Here is a 14,390-nt window from a genome sequence, read left to right as displayed (position 1 = left end):
GAAAACTCGACATGTTTGCATTGTGTGTTTCTGGAGAGAGGTCTCGTAGTGCAGCTCCACCAAGGATCCACCATAGCGCAGGAGCAGCGTTCCGGCCTGGAGTGGAAATCGCAGAGGCGCCATTCTCCACAGTTACAGTCAGTGGAGCATCAGCGTGATTCTGAAGCTGCTGTTTTAAGGCACAATAATGTTACTCTAACAAGTCCAATAAATAAGCAAACCAATACAGAAAACAAGCTCCTTTATTTCAGCTAAAAATGGCCAAGCTCGACGACTGCTTGGTTGTTATGGGCAGTTTTTCTTTTCCTTTCTCAGTGAACAAATAGCGAGGTCAGTGCGATACCATCTCTTTCTCTCTTTATCTGACTCTTGCACCACTTTCCACACCTGCAATCATCTTCACCAGGAGCCTGCAGTAGGAGCTGATGGCTCTCAGATATGAGCTGAAGGCTTTGAGAGTTTGAGGAAGATTGAGAGCAACAGTTGAAGAGAGAGAGAGAGAGAGAGAGAGAGAATGGGGGAAGGGGCCAGTAAATTATTGAATGCTCTCGCAGCACCGTCCACGGCAGGTGCGAGCAGCCGTTGGTGAGCGTGGCGGGGTGGGATAGGGTGGGGTATGGAGGGAGAAGTCCAGCTGCCAGTTGTTGGCAGAAACAGTGAAGTTCTTTCTCTCCACCACAGACCCTCCCCCCCCCTCTCTCTCTCACCATGTTTCTCTCTGGTTCTCTCTCTCTCTCTCTCTGTCTCTTTCTGTGCGTGCTCTAAGCCCAGCCTCGTCCAATCAGGTTGTGTGGGGCAGATGTGACAGGCGCTGAGGAATGCGAGGAATGCAGAGGGAGAGAGCGAGAGAAAGAAAGAGAGAGGGAGAGAGAGAGGCAGGCAGAGGCCTGTGCGGGTGTGTCTGTAGGGGGAAGGGAGGAGGAGGGGGCAACATATGGCTGGTAAGGGTGGACACACTGCATCTCTCTCGCTCAAGCTCTCTCTCTTTCTCTCTCTCTCTCTCATTTCCTTCTGTGTCCCTCTGCCCCCCCAGCCCCCCCCACCCCCACGCAGAACTGCACTGCTTGACTTTTATGGTCACTAATGGAGCTTTGAAAGCAGACTGTGTGTGTGTGTGTGTGTGTGTGTGTGTGTGTGTGTGTGTGTGTGTGTGTGTGTGTTCGTTCCTGTACAAACAAGTTACAAACTATAAATTTTCATGTTGACTAAAAAGCATGTTGTCCCTGTTTTAACAAAACCTCGTATCTGTTCCTTGTTAGTGATTGTTTTACAGTTTCTTTGTCATCTTCATTTATTACTGAAGTTACAGGGAATTAATAAGATACATGATCTTTGATATGTTGTCTCTTTAGCTTAAATAATGAATTATGATACAAATAATATCTTCATTTTTTAAATAAAAAAATAAATACACTTGTAATACAAATACATTTTATATTTATCACTTTTTAATATTTTTTTTTTATTTCATTTATCTTTTTAAATATCTTTTAATGAAAATGATTAAAGTAATATGCTATATAATAAAAAAAAATATTTGAATGTTTTTGTTTTTTAGGGAGGGCTTCAACAGTATAATAAACTGTAATAAAAATATATAAAAAACAATATAAAAACTGCCTTTTAATAAATACATATATATTTATTTATAATATATTTACACTTGACAGCGATGTTCTTAGGTCCTTTAACAAGTATTATAATTAAGTGCCACATTTTGGAAAGTACTAGAGGCAGATAATTCTGCTGCTTTTGTTTGATTCATGTCTCTGATTATTGATTAATAATTAATAATCTTATCATCTGTTAGCATGCAAAGCGCTTTCTGGCAGAAACTTTTCCCAACTCTTGGAGGATGGACCGTGTGATTAGGGGCCGGCCCAGGTGTTAGGCCACCTGCGGATGCACGGTTTCTGATTTCCCCAGAGTGAACAGTCTGTAAACTCTGAGCAGAAATAGCCCCCCTCAGTGATCTGATCGAGGCAACATGAGGGAAGTAGGGACTGCGTGTCCGTCTCTAATTTTCCAACCACCACCAGCAAGTCGTTGCTCTCATGCACAAACCTCCTATCTTTAAAATGGCACAAACTACTTTGCTTACTGCTTTTAATGGAAGTCCGTGTAAAAAGATCTTATTCTCTTTGGAGCATTTCTATTGGTCCATTCATTATGAAATTTGGCACAATGTAGAGAACAGCTGCCAAATTCACATTAACATTAAGTGAAAAGGTGTGTATGTGTGTGTCTGTGCATGTGTGTGTGTGTGTGTGTATATATATATATTGATATTGTTAAGGGTTTTTGAGCAGCAGTAAGGATTATATTAGTGAATAAGGAAATGTGTGGATGATGGAATGTTTTAATCATTTAATTTATATTATAATAATAACTGAACATTCAGTGGCATTCAAATATTTGGGCACCCCTGATAAAATTACACATTTTGATGATTTTCTTAATAAAAGAAAATAAACAAATCCAAATAGAAATATAAAATATAAAGTTCTATGCATTTGGCACAGTTGAAATATATTTATTAAATGTAAAACATTTGTTGAAAAAAAGCATTATTTATATATATTATAGATATATTAATAATTTATCAAATTAAACACAAACAGTAATTACGCCTTTAGGATGTGAGGTGGTTTTAAGTTAAGTGATATTTTGTGTGTGTGTGTGTGTGTGTGTGTGTATGTATGTATGTGTGTATATATATATATATATATATATATATATATATATATATATATATATATATATATATATATATATATGTGTATATGTATGTTGTTGCTGTCCCGCAAAAAAACGTATGTCCATTTTAGCAGTGTTTCACTTTTTGACCTCTATATATATATATATATATATATAAGAAGGAACTTTAATTGAGCCTTAATTAAGCACTCCCCCAACACACACTCATGCGCACACATCTGTCTCAATCTTTTCAGTTGTAAAATCATATAAACAGCAGATTGGCCCATATCAGCAGGGTATCCTGTATGACCCACTTTTTAACCTTCCTATCTCTGGCCACGAAGAACAAAACCTCAATCTGACTTCAGTGACAGGAATGCATCTGTACACATCTTTCCCTAGACCTCAATCTCTGTAGTCCACCTCCAGCTAAACTGCATTTAAGAGGATAATAGTCTGCCTCACATGGTCTGGCTGGCAAACATGAGGGCAGTTTGGCCCAAAATAGAAAGGGCAGTAGTCTGGTATGTAGTAGGTTTTAGTAGTGTAAGTGCGTTATGTAGCTGGAACATTAAGGGAGCAGTGTAAAGGTGCTGTTTTGAAGGCCTTTCTTTCTGCCTTTTTTTAATTGCTTTGGCAGCTTAGCAAGCTCTGGAAAGTCCCACTTTAAACGCAGCTCTTGCTCAGTGTAAGAGAGCGACACTATCACTTCAATGTTGACAGCTTGCCTTTATTAATTTTCTATTTGTAGTAAGTCGTCTCACTTGGACTGAACAGGGTTCATGTTTGTGTTTCTGTGTGTTTGAGGACACGGGTTTCACACTGCTGCTCTCCTCGAGTGCCACCTTGTGGCAACAACAAGAGCAAGCAGGTCTTTTAAATGGTCCTTCTTTCTCTCTCTCTTTCTCTCTCCGTAGGACGTAATGAGCTCATTGCCAGGTACATCAAGCTGAGGACGGGCAAAACCCGCACAAGGAAACAGGTAGCTGCCGGCTCCTCCATCTGAGCCACTTTCACTCACGTCTTACTTTTATATTTGGGTTAAAATCCAGATTAGCTACTAACATTAATGTTTAGTGAAGATTCCAGTCAGTTAAAAATGCATGCATTTATTTAATTTATTTAATTCACTTAATTTAAGAACACACATTAAAAATGCCAGTGTATAAGTGGGATTGTTATGGGATGGGATTTTAGCCATTTAAATATGAGCCCAACCCAAATGGTGATCATGCCATGCAAATTTTAATAGCCTCTGTATCTCTAAAGCCAATGAGAAAGTAAATGGCCTACTTCTTACACTCTTAAAGGAGCGTCAAATTGTTCTATGAGCAGCAGTGCCATAGAAGAACCACTGGTGGTTCCATAAAGAACCATGTTTGTAGTAGAGGTGTGTGAGGGGAATGCAAAGAACCATTCAAGGGTTTAAAGCACCCTCACTTTATAAAAAAAAGATTATTTTAATGTTATTATGTATTTCTAATTTGATCAATTTTCTTCCCGATTTGGAAGGCCAATTACCCAATCCCTATATGTGTGAACCCCATCACTAGCAATGCTCCCAGCACTACCACTGCCGCTGATGCAGCGTCACTAGATACAACAGCTAACAGATGCCTGTGCTGACCAGCGTCACACTAGGAGTGATGTAGGGCAGCAGTGTCATCAACCCCCCCTGGAGGGAACAATGCCAGTCATGCTCTCTAGGACTCTGATGCTCCACTGCTGATGGCAAGCAGCATGACCTGGGATTTAAACCAGCGGTCAGATCATAGTGGTGAAAAAGATTCTCCACACCCACTTGTCTTTACTACAAACATGGTTCCTTATGGCACAAAAAGTGGTTCTTCTGTGGCATCACTCCAAAAAACAGTTGAAGCACCTTTGTAAGAGTGTAGGGATGGGCAATATGGTAAAAAATATGATCACGCTACACAATATATTTTGTGCAGACAGAATGCACCAATATTGTCCGATTTTAAATACGCCTGTCCAAATACTGTCCTGCACTGTCAAATACCGCTGCACTGCATCCAGTTAAACAGGAATAATGACACTCTTTGCAATGAAAGTGAGTCAGTGCTCTTTAAGCACTGCCGATTATCCACCATATGATGATCACAATATGATACAATAGTGATATATTGCCCACCTCTACTACTGCTACAACATCCCTGCAAAGCACATGCCAGGACAGAACTGAGAACAGTAGTAGTGCTGTGAAAGTTCATATGTTAATAGCAACTGATTCTGATTGTATTAAAGGAATGTCTCAGTGAATGTGTGTCAGTGTAAGAATGCGGTCTTACAAAAACCTTCCATCTCCATTTTCATCGTTTTTCATTGTTTGACATAATGTAAATCTGGTTGTTGATCTTTACATTGTGTTCAAATTTGAATATGATGAATGGACCAATAGAAATGCTCTAAAATATTTTTACATTGACTTCCATTGAAAGTTAAGGTTTGCCATTTTGGTAAAAAAAAAAAAATCTGTCACAGAAATAATATACACTATACTTTCAGATTAGTCTTTAAAAGCTTGAAAGTTAAAAAAGTTTTTTTCCTTCCCTGTAAAGTTGCTGTTTTGGAGGTATGAGGTTTTTACACGATAGTGACCATTTATGAATGCTTTTTAAACATGTCCACTGTATTTGAACAATATCATGATAATATGAAAACTAATTCAGTAAGAACAACCACTGATAGGTCCAGTGCAGAATAGGTAGGACATGATACAGTTGTGCAAGCTCTATAGACAAAACGTGAGACAGGGTGTATAGACAATAAATACAAAGGTGCAAATCTGTGCATTAGGCTGGGTGATTAAGGTCCAAAGTAAGTTACTATACTTAACTTACTGTGCAATACTAAATTGCCATGAGAGATGTTGTGTGTCTTGACAGAAGAAACTATGTTCATTTGAAAATTGCATTCAGGACTCTGTATTGTCACTGTCGCAAAAAACCTGGGCAGTTATTCTTTACATTGTGTGAAAATTAAGTGATGAATGGACCAATAGCTATAATAAGATTAATTTTTTTTGCTTATTCTGTAAATTTGCATTTTGGAGATACAAGGTTTTTTGTTTTTTTTGACTGCAACAGTGTACCTTTTATTTTTCATGTATTATTTAATATTTAATAACATATTTAATAATATTATCATTAGGTCATTATCAAGATATTCAATTTTTCATATTGACCCATGCCTACTGTGGACAATCATTGCGTGTGTTGTATGTGTGTATGTATAAGTGTGTCTGCATGTGTGTGCGTTTTTTAAAATCCTCTCACACTCCTTCAGGTATCTAGTCACATACAGGTGTTAGCACGGAAGAAAGTCCGCGAGTTCCAAGCGGGTATAAAGGTAGGTGTCTCCTGCTGGCCCCCTCGGCTAGCATGCGAATGAGCGTCTCTTTCCTCCTTGGTTACGGCTTCTCTCTCTCTCTTTTCTCTCTCTTTCCTTCCCTACTCTCCCTGTGTTTTCTCTTTCCCCCCACTCTTCCTTTTCTGCAGGTTTCTAGCCACTTGCAGGTTCTTGCCCGGAGAAAATCTCGCGAAATACAGTCAAAGCTGAAGGTATGCGCTTTCCTGCGGGTGGGGCGGGGCTTTGCAGCGTTTGGCTTTGCGCTAACCAATCAGAGAAGACTTTACCGCATGGAACCGCCAGTTCCATGTTACCACTGGCTGGCCAAAACTCTGAAGAGGAGCTCAATGAAAGAGGAGACCTCCTTAAACAAAAGGCTGCTTGTGTTGGACGGAGGCGCTCAGAAGCTGCTGTGATGTTGCTGTAGAGTAGATCTGGATGGTCTGAGTGTAGTTCAGTGTCTTGCTTTGTAGCAGAGAAGGCTGAAAGTGCATGATGGCGCCATGCTCTCTGCCTGTAGGCTTTCCTGAGGCTCGCTCCCTGTCTCTTCAGTCTTTCCCCTCCTTTTCATCCAGACACCCCCCCCCCCCCATCCCATGTCCATCCCACCTCTTCAGTTCATTCTGTTCAGAAGGCTTTTAAGAAGGGTTTTAAGAATACAGCATTGTTTTTTCTGAGGTTATTTATAAAGAGCATTTTGGCCATTTGCTCTACAGTTGCTTAAATTAATTTGACTGGCAGTTTTGCACCCTTAAGTCATTACTGTAATGTATAGTGATTAAAGCCATTACTGTAATTTCATAGTGATCAAAGTCATCAAAGAAATTCCAAATTGTGCTGTGGAACCCCCACTCCTCAGTAATATACATCAAAAGCTGGATCACAAAGGAAATGTATTGCATGATTCCTCGTGACTTTCATGAACCTGTTAGTTGATTAGGAGCATAGACGTTCCAGCTCATTGGGTCCACAGTTTCTAGCTCTTCAAGCTTTCCCTTTTTTTAAAGCTTGTAAAGATGGTCTTCTGTGTTTGAGTGTTTATACTAATAGTGTAGCTTACTGAGCTGCTTTTGTACTCACAATAACACAGATGTTCTTTGCAGCTACAGAACAGAAAATGACATTTAGGCAGAACATAATGAGGGCCTGGTTTCCCACAAGTCATGTTCAGATGACACGCATCAGTTTTAATAGTAGTCAATCAAGTAGTCTGCTGATTATTTTTTAATTAATCCAGTTATGAATATATTTTTGTGTTCTAGCTATAAAATAGGCATAAACTAACATTAAAAAATTATTTTTTATTAGTCAAATATTCCAGAAATCCTTCTTGGAAAAGGTAAATAAAAATAATAAGAAATAATAGAAAAACACTATGTAGCAACAGACAGTGCCATACATAATGTCTACCAGGCTCCGTTAATTACTGTAGAAGAAACTGGTAGGGCAATTTAAGATGTCATCATGCAAACTACCAAATAATTAATCAGATTTATTAATTGAGTAATTGAGTTTGCATAGTCATGGCAGCACTTTTAAACAAGGAGAAATTGTTTACTGAAAGATTATATTTACATAGTTTTCACCAACTGCAGATCAGCCAAGACGTGTTTGTGTCCAAGTTTACTCAGTATAGCATTAGGAGCCGAAAGATAGATCTGGTTTATCTCAACAACGACAACAAAAACAACCCTCTGATACTTGTTACCTAAAAAACAATTACGTGACCCATTCAGTGACCAGGTAAATTAGACAATCTTCATTATTTATATGTAAAAAAATATGTGGGAGAATCAAAAAGTAAAGGCAGTTTTTAAATGATGCGATAACCTATACGAAGAGAAGCTAGCGAAATTGCCTGTTCAACCACGCCCAGTGCAGCACTTCGCCTTCAGACACTTTTTTTTTTTTTTTAAGTGTCACCCATGAGGGCACAAAAATGGACCCTCTGTTGCGAGATGCATTCTCTGGGCAGCGGGAGTGAAACACTGTGCACGATGAATCAACGAAAGGTTTAGGAGCGTATAGAAACCTTTTACAGTGGAAGAACAGGTGTAAACAACGAAGGTCGTTGGGGTCACCTATCAACATTGTGCATGCGAGCGCATTGACCGGCTGAGGAATGCTGTCCTTTTTAGGGGCTATGTGGAAAAGCGATATGTTGCTTAGTTACTTCTGTTAAATTTGTTAAATGTTTTTTGCCTTTACTTTTTGATTCACACTCTTTTGATTCCTTTAAGATCAGCTCATTTGATAATGAAAGACAACAAAGGCCCACCTGCTGTACTTATCTAGGGCAGTGGTGGCTCAGCGGTTAGAGCGCCGGACTATCAATAATAGGGTTGTGGGTTCGATTCCCGGACACGGCCTCTCTGCTCCCCGGGCGTTGGCTGCCCACTGCTCTGGGTGTGTATGTGTACTCACTGCCCCTAGTGTTCACTACCACAGATGAGACACATTTCACTGTACATGTAGGTTCATCCTCATCACTGAGATTAGCAGCAGAATTATCATCATACAGTAGATCATAAAAATGTGAGTGTCCTAACAGTGAAAGTGTGTGAACAGAGGAAGGCTATGAGCTACAGCACGTTGCATGTCATCTTCATGAAAGCTTGGTAAACTCTTGGGAAACCAGTCCCACATATGCCCCCAAATCAGTGGACTGGATGGTTAGTTTTTTTTGATGTGTGTGATTGTGTGTGAGAAAATTAGCCCAAACATGTGGAGAGAACATTAAAACACAGCTTTCTAGAACACTGTTACTAATGGTCTCTCTTTCTTTTGATTCAGGCCATGAACTTGGTAAGTGTGGATTTGGATTTTGCGTTTTTGCTTCGCTTTGCCGCACCCCACGCAGCTAATGCCCAGCACTCCTCCACCGCTCCCCCCATCCCTCCCGTCCTGCTGTATGCATACACTTCCCACTGGCCTTTAGGTGTCAGTAATGTGCCTGCCTGGGCATTGTCCTATGCATTCCCTGCTTCCGCTTACAGTCATGAGCTTTTTTTTTTTTTTTTTTTTTTTTTTTTTTTAAGTAAAATAAATAAATTACAGTTGTTTCAATTTGTTGGACAAGCTTAAAACCGGATACCCTCATTAACATTTAGGATTCTTACAGGCTATGACCGGCTATAATAGGACAGCTACTAGTAGCAGGCATCAGAAACTAGTAGCAGGCCACCATAGATACAGTAGCTTGTAATATTGAGAAGGAGTAAGATGATTGTTTCTGAAAATACCAGTCTGCTTCAGCTGTGCCCTGATTTGAGAAACACTGTCTGCCTGAAATGTCCATTAAGGCAGCCAGACTTTAGACTGCTCTGATTGGCTGTGTATTCAAAAGTGCTAGAAGCAGCAGTTGAACTGATTTGGGTCGATGTTACGGGCGAAGAACGTCCAAAGCTTGGCTGTTGTGCTGTGTCTGTAACTTGTATCGCAGTGTGTGCTCAGGTGCCACCCTGCCATCAGCTTCTCCTAACTGCCTCTATCTGTTGTCTCTTTCCACTCTTATGGAAACCCAGAGGAGCACTAATTGACACACAAGGTTAATTAGACCACCTCCATTATTTATAGCAAAGTAATTTATAGCAAGTTGGGGCGGGTGGGGGTGTTAAGACCTGAATTTGGACCTGTTACGTGCTCTCTGATTTCCTTCTCTGGCATTTCGGTTGAGAACCACTGCATTTGTTCGAGTCTCTGATGGTTTTAGAGCTTTAAAGCTAAAAGGGACACTCTGGCCTGATTAGTAATCCCCACTTCTGAGGATGGGTCTTTGGCAACTGAAATGCTTTGGGGTGGGTTTTTGGGCACTGTAGTAGCTTGCATATGCTGAAGGAAGCCAAATTCGATTATTACTGCTAGAAAAACACACATTTCGAACATAAAACAGGCAGGGCGAGTGTATGCATGCACACACAGCCCTCCAGCACTTCCTCTGTAGGTCCCAAAACCCACCCAAAAGCAGGTTCTTCAGAAGATCCTCCATCTTTAAAAGACAGGTGTTTTATATGGTTTTTATTTTGTCTCTGTAAAGAAGCATGTTTGCAATAAAAATGTGTGAGTGTAAGGAACCTTTACATCAAGTAATGGTTCTTTAAACCTTCTTCATATTCAATTCACACATCTCTATTACACACATGCTTCAATATGGAGCCCAAAATGGTTCTTCTATGGTCCAGATATTTAAATCTGAAATCCAGTTTCCAGTCCTCATCACTCATTTGTGATGTCCCACGGGGGTTTCCTAGTCTGTCTAGTGTGTTCCCTAAACAGCCAAGAACAGCTCTTCTGCAGAATTGTTAAAAGCCTTACATGATATGTATAGAATATCCCTCTCACCATTAATATCTTCTCCTCCTCAGGATCAGGCGTCCAAAGACAAGGCTCTTCAGAACATGGCGGCGCTCTCTTCAGCCCAGATAGTGTCTCCAAATCTGATCAAGAGCCAGCTTCCCCCACTGCCCCAGCCGCCTTACCCACCTCCCGCTTTAGCCCCAGGCTCCAGAGTAGGTCTCAGTTTGAACAGATACACACTTAAGATAAATGTGATTATCTTATCCAGGGTCTTTATTTCTTTATTTTTACTTTTCCTGTCTTTTGTGTTTTGTAGTTTTGGCCAACTCCAATCCCAGGACAACCTGGACCCTCTCAGGAGTGAGTTTTCTACACATTTTAGACTCTAGAGTTATGCATAGAGGCTACATTGCAATTTGCCAACAACTAGTCTACGTCAGCCCTTTTTTTAACAGAATATCCTACTGACTTGTAGTTATGTAACTTATTCGTATTACTTAATGCATTATAAATCGATCAGCCATAACATTAGCACCAACACTAGGTGAAGTAAAAAGCATCGATAGTCTTTATCTACTGTGGCAAAGGGTGCTTTATATTAGCCAGCGAGGCTGGAAAATGGTTAAGCATAAGAATCTGAGACACTTTAACAAGAACCAAATTCTGATGTCCAGTCAACTGGGTCAAAACCTCTCCAACAGATCAGGCAGGTCCTGTGGAGTTTTTTTGGTATACAGTGGTCAGTACCTATCAAAAGTGGTTCAAGACAGGACAACCGGTAAATCAGCAACATGGTCATGGGCACCTAAGGCTCACTGATGCTCATGGAGGACTTAAAGGGTCTGATGCTAACATCCTGGTGGCCAGACCTGTTGTGGCGCCACAAGACACCTTCAAAAGTCTTGTGGAGTCCGTGCCTCGAACGGTCAGGTCTGTTGTGGTGGCGCAAGGGGTCCTACTCAGTGTTAGGCAGGTGGTACTAATGTTATGGCTTACCAGTGTATCGAGAAAGTATTCACTTTCTTTGTTGATAATAGTCTGTTATGTCGATCATCATAAAATTCTTAATGAAATTATGCCCCATTCATGTCATGACTGTTAAGGCATATATTTTGATTAATATAGAATTTAAGGATTTGACTGACTGTCTGAATAAAGCCAGTATACAATGAATTCAGTGTCCATAAACACTTTGCTGTTGATGTTTACAAAGTTAGTGTTGCTACCGCTTATTTGCAGTGTGTCTTCCCTCATATTATAAAGTCTTCAGATTATTTTTTTTTGTGTCTAACTGGATTATGAAAACTATTGTTGCAGCATCAAGCCATTTGCACAGACCTACACAAACCTACCCGGACCTGTTCCGCCTCCAATAGCGGGTACTTTTTGTCTTCTCTAAATAATCTGTATGATGGTAGGACATTTACATATTTATAAATTGCTTCACTGAATGTCTTCTGTATGTTGTGTTTAGCTTATGAGCCCCTGGCACCCCCACTCCCACCATCGGCCACTGCAGTGCCAGTGTGGCAGGATCGCACCATCGCCTCCTCTAAGCTGCGCATGCTGGAGTACTCCGCCTTCATGGAGGTCCCTCGAGACCAGGACAGTGTGAGTGACTATAAGCAATTTTAAATAAAGCACACTTCTCCAGGGAAGTTGAACACAGTAGCCTGGTTAAATAACTTAAGATAATAGTGTACAGTATGTCCAAATATTTGTGGACACCCATTCTAATGAATGCATTCAGCTACTTGTAATAGTGCCCACTGCTGACACAGATGTGCAAATGCTTGTTTAGTGCTGCCTAATGCCAGGAGTGGGCTAGAGGGGTATTAATTACACAGTGGTACGGTGTTCTCTGGAATGATGGATGGTGCTCCATCCAATACTTTGGGATGAGCTGAGGTGGTGGTGATCATCCAACATCCTGACCTCACTAACGCACTTGTCGCTGTATTAAGTAAAATCCTCACAGCAATGCTTCAAAAGTAGAAAGCTTTGAAAAGTAGAGTCGAAAGAGTTACATCAAATAAAAAACGGTAAACTCTTTTTAATAAGCTTAATTTCAGAAGAAACAATGATAGAGTAGGTGCATCTTATTGCTACATAATTATATTCATATTAGTAGATACAACAACTCAACAGTGGGGAATTGGGCATGCACAGTGCTACTTGCTGGGGTATAAGCTTCCATTAGTTTATGATTCTATTAGTTTGGCATCCATTACTTCATACGAGTTTATAACATGATCATATAAAGGACAAATGTCTTGTGAGCACATAAAGCTAAGCTCCATGTTCTCCCTTTATTTTTCCTTTTACAGTACAGCAAACATCTGTTTGTGCACATTGGGCAGACCAACCCCTCATACAGTGACCCCCTGCTGGAGGCAGTGGACATCCGGCAGATCTATGACAAATTTCCTGAAAAGAAGGGAGGACTGAAGGAGCTGTACGAAAAGGGCCCCCAGAACGCCTTCTTCCTGGTCAAATTCTGGGTGAGAGAATCTGAGCAAATCTCTCAGTGTTTAGGGCAGTTGTCTGTTTAGGAGTACTGTTTAGTACTTGCAACCTTCAAATACTGAGACCTGAAAACACATGTTTATTATTTAATTTACAAACATTTTCACAAATAATTTCCTGTATTTTGTTAAAACAAGTGATTTGTCCAACAAAACCCATTATAATTACACTTCAAACCTGGCCAGTGCGCCCCCTAGAGGTTGATAATTGATCATTTATGCTTCATCTATGTTATCATAAAGGAGAGTTTTACCTGTATTATGTAGATGTGGACTGCGACCTTACGAACGTTGAGGCTCCCATCAGTGGCCACAGTGATGTTCACAGTGGAAAAGCCTCTGGTTGAATCCTTTCCACCCTGCCCACTCCTCAATAAGCCCCACCTCTGAATGCTTGTTATAGACCCCCTTATGTGTATTTGAGAGGGCAGGAGACCAGCTGATATTGACAGTGGATCTACTATTTAAAGTAATTAAATTAGAGTGTAACTCTTACATACTAATAACGGGCCTCAATTATAAGTAAATGTATTGATCAAAGATCACTGAATTCAATTAGACTTCTGATAAGAGGTGAACATTAACCAATCCCAGATCGGCATTCTCACCATTTAAAAGTGGCAGCAGACCAGTTGAGTACCACTCCAAGTATTAATGGTCATCTAATGATGCTTGGTAACTCTGCTCTCACCCGAAATACTAAAGAATTTGATCAGCTGTGTTCACAGGAGTATTCTAATGCAGTGCTTAATGTGACCACACACTACAACAGAGACTTCACCAGATTTTCATATTGGTCATGAGTGCTCCCTACTGCTGAACGGATGAACCTGTAATCATTTTTACATTAAGCTTCTTCCATAGAAACATATTACACACAAAGAGCTTTACCTGGCTTAACAAGCTAAACCAACCACCCAGGACCACCAGATTTATTAAACCTGTTTCTGGTCATAAGCACTTCCCCATGTGGCGTCTACTGGTTGTTGCTTTTGTTCAGTAAGCCACATTAAGCTTTTTATTACAATGAGTTTTAATGGAGAAAAAAGGATTTAGTGGACAGGAATGTCTTTATTTATAGCTTACAGGTTCATTCTTTCACCAGTAATATGTGAGAGAAATGTCGCATTACTGTTTTAGGGCATTAAGAGTCATGTAAAAAAAAATGTAGGGCTTCCTATTAAAACCTTTTGTCTTTTTGAACAGTATTAAGAGGTTAAGAGGTTAAAATGTAATTAATAAAAATGGAAAGTTTGAACACCCCCACATTTATTACTACTTAAAATGTCTTAAATCCTAATCAGGAGCAGAATAATAATATAATTAGAACATGGTTAGAGAGGATTCTGGAGCACTGTGTCTTATTTAAACCTCAGACGTTTAGTCTGGTCTGCTCTTGATTTTTGAAGTGAGTGGTGAAGAAGATCACCATCATGGCCAGATCCAAAGAGCTCTCTGAGGCCTTCAGGAAGAAGATTGTAGATGCAGATGAGTCTGGGA

At 40.2% G+C, this 14,390-nt stretch overlaps 1 protein-coding gene across 3 annotated transcripts in view; it reads left to right on the top strand.

The window, feature by feature from the left end:
• tead3b (TEA domain family member 3 b) overlaps positions 1–14,390 on the top strand; it is a 53,577-nt gene that overhangs the window by 34,012 nt on the left and 5,175 nt on the right. Inside the window, exons 4-10 of one of the 3 annotated variants that reach the window (XM_072684853.1) lie at positions 3,618–3,682; positions 6,219–6,281; positions 10,434–10,577; positions 10,682–10,725; positions 11,683–11,744; positions 11,840–11,976; positions 12,693–12,866. In XM_072684853.1, the coding sequence (XP_072540954.1) occupies positions 3,618–3,682; positions 6,219–6,281; positions 10,434–10,577; positions 10,682–10,725; positions 11,683–11,744; positions 11,840–11,976; positions 12,693–12,866 (689 nt within the window). Of the gene's footprint in view, positions 1–3,617; positions 3,683–6,006; positions 6,070–6,218; positions 6,282–7,448; positions 8,875–10,433; positions 10,578–10,681; positions 10,726–11,682; positions 11,745–11,839; positions 11,977–12,692; positions 12,867–14,390 lie in introns of those variants that run through there. The other 2 variants (XM_072684852.1, XM_072684854.1) reach the window with 2 other exon arrangements.

The sequence above is a fragment of the Salminus brasiliensis genome, chromosome 7 (assembly GCF_030463535.1).
Source record: "Salminus brasiliensis chromosome 7, fSalBra1.hap2, whole genome shotgun sequence".
NCBI lineage: Eukaryota > Metazoa > Chordata > Actinopteri > Characiformes > Bryconidae > Salminus > Salminus brasiliensis.
The sequence above is the reverse complement of the archived record's forward strand: the minus strand, read 5'-3'. Positions and strand labels throughout refer to the sequence as shown.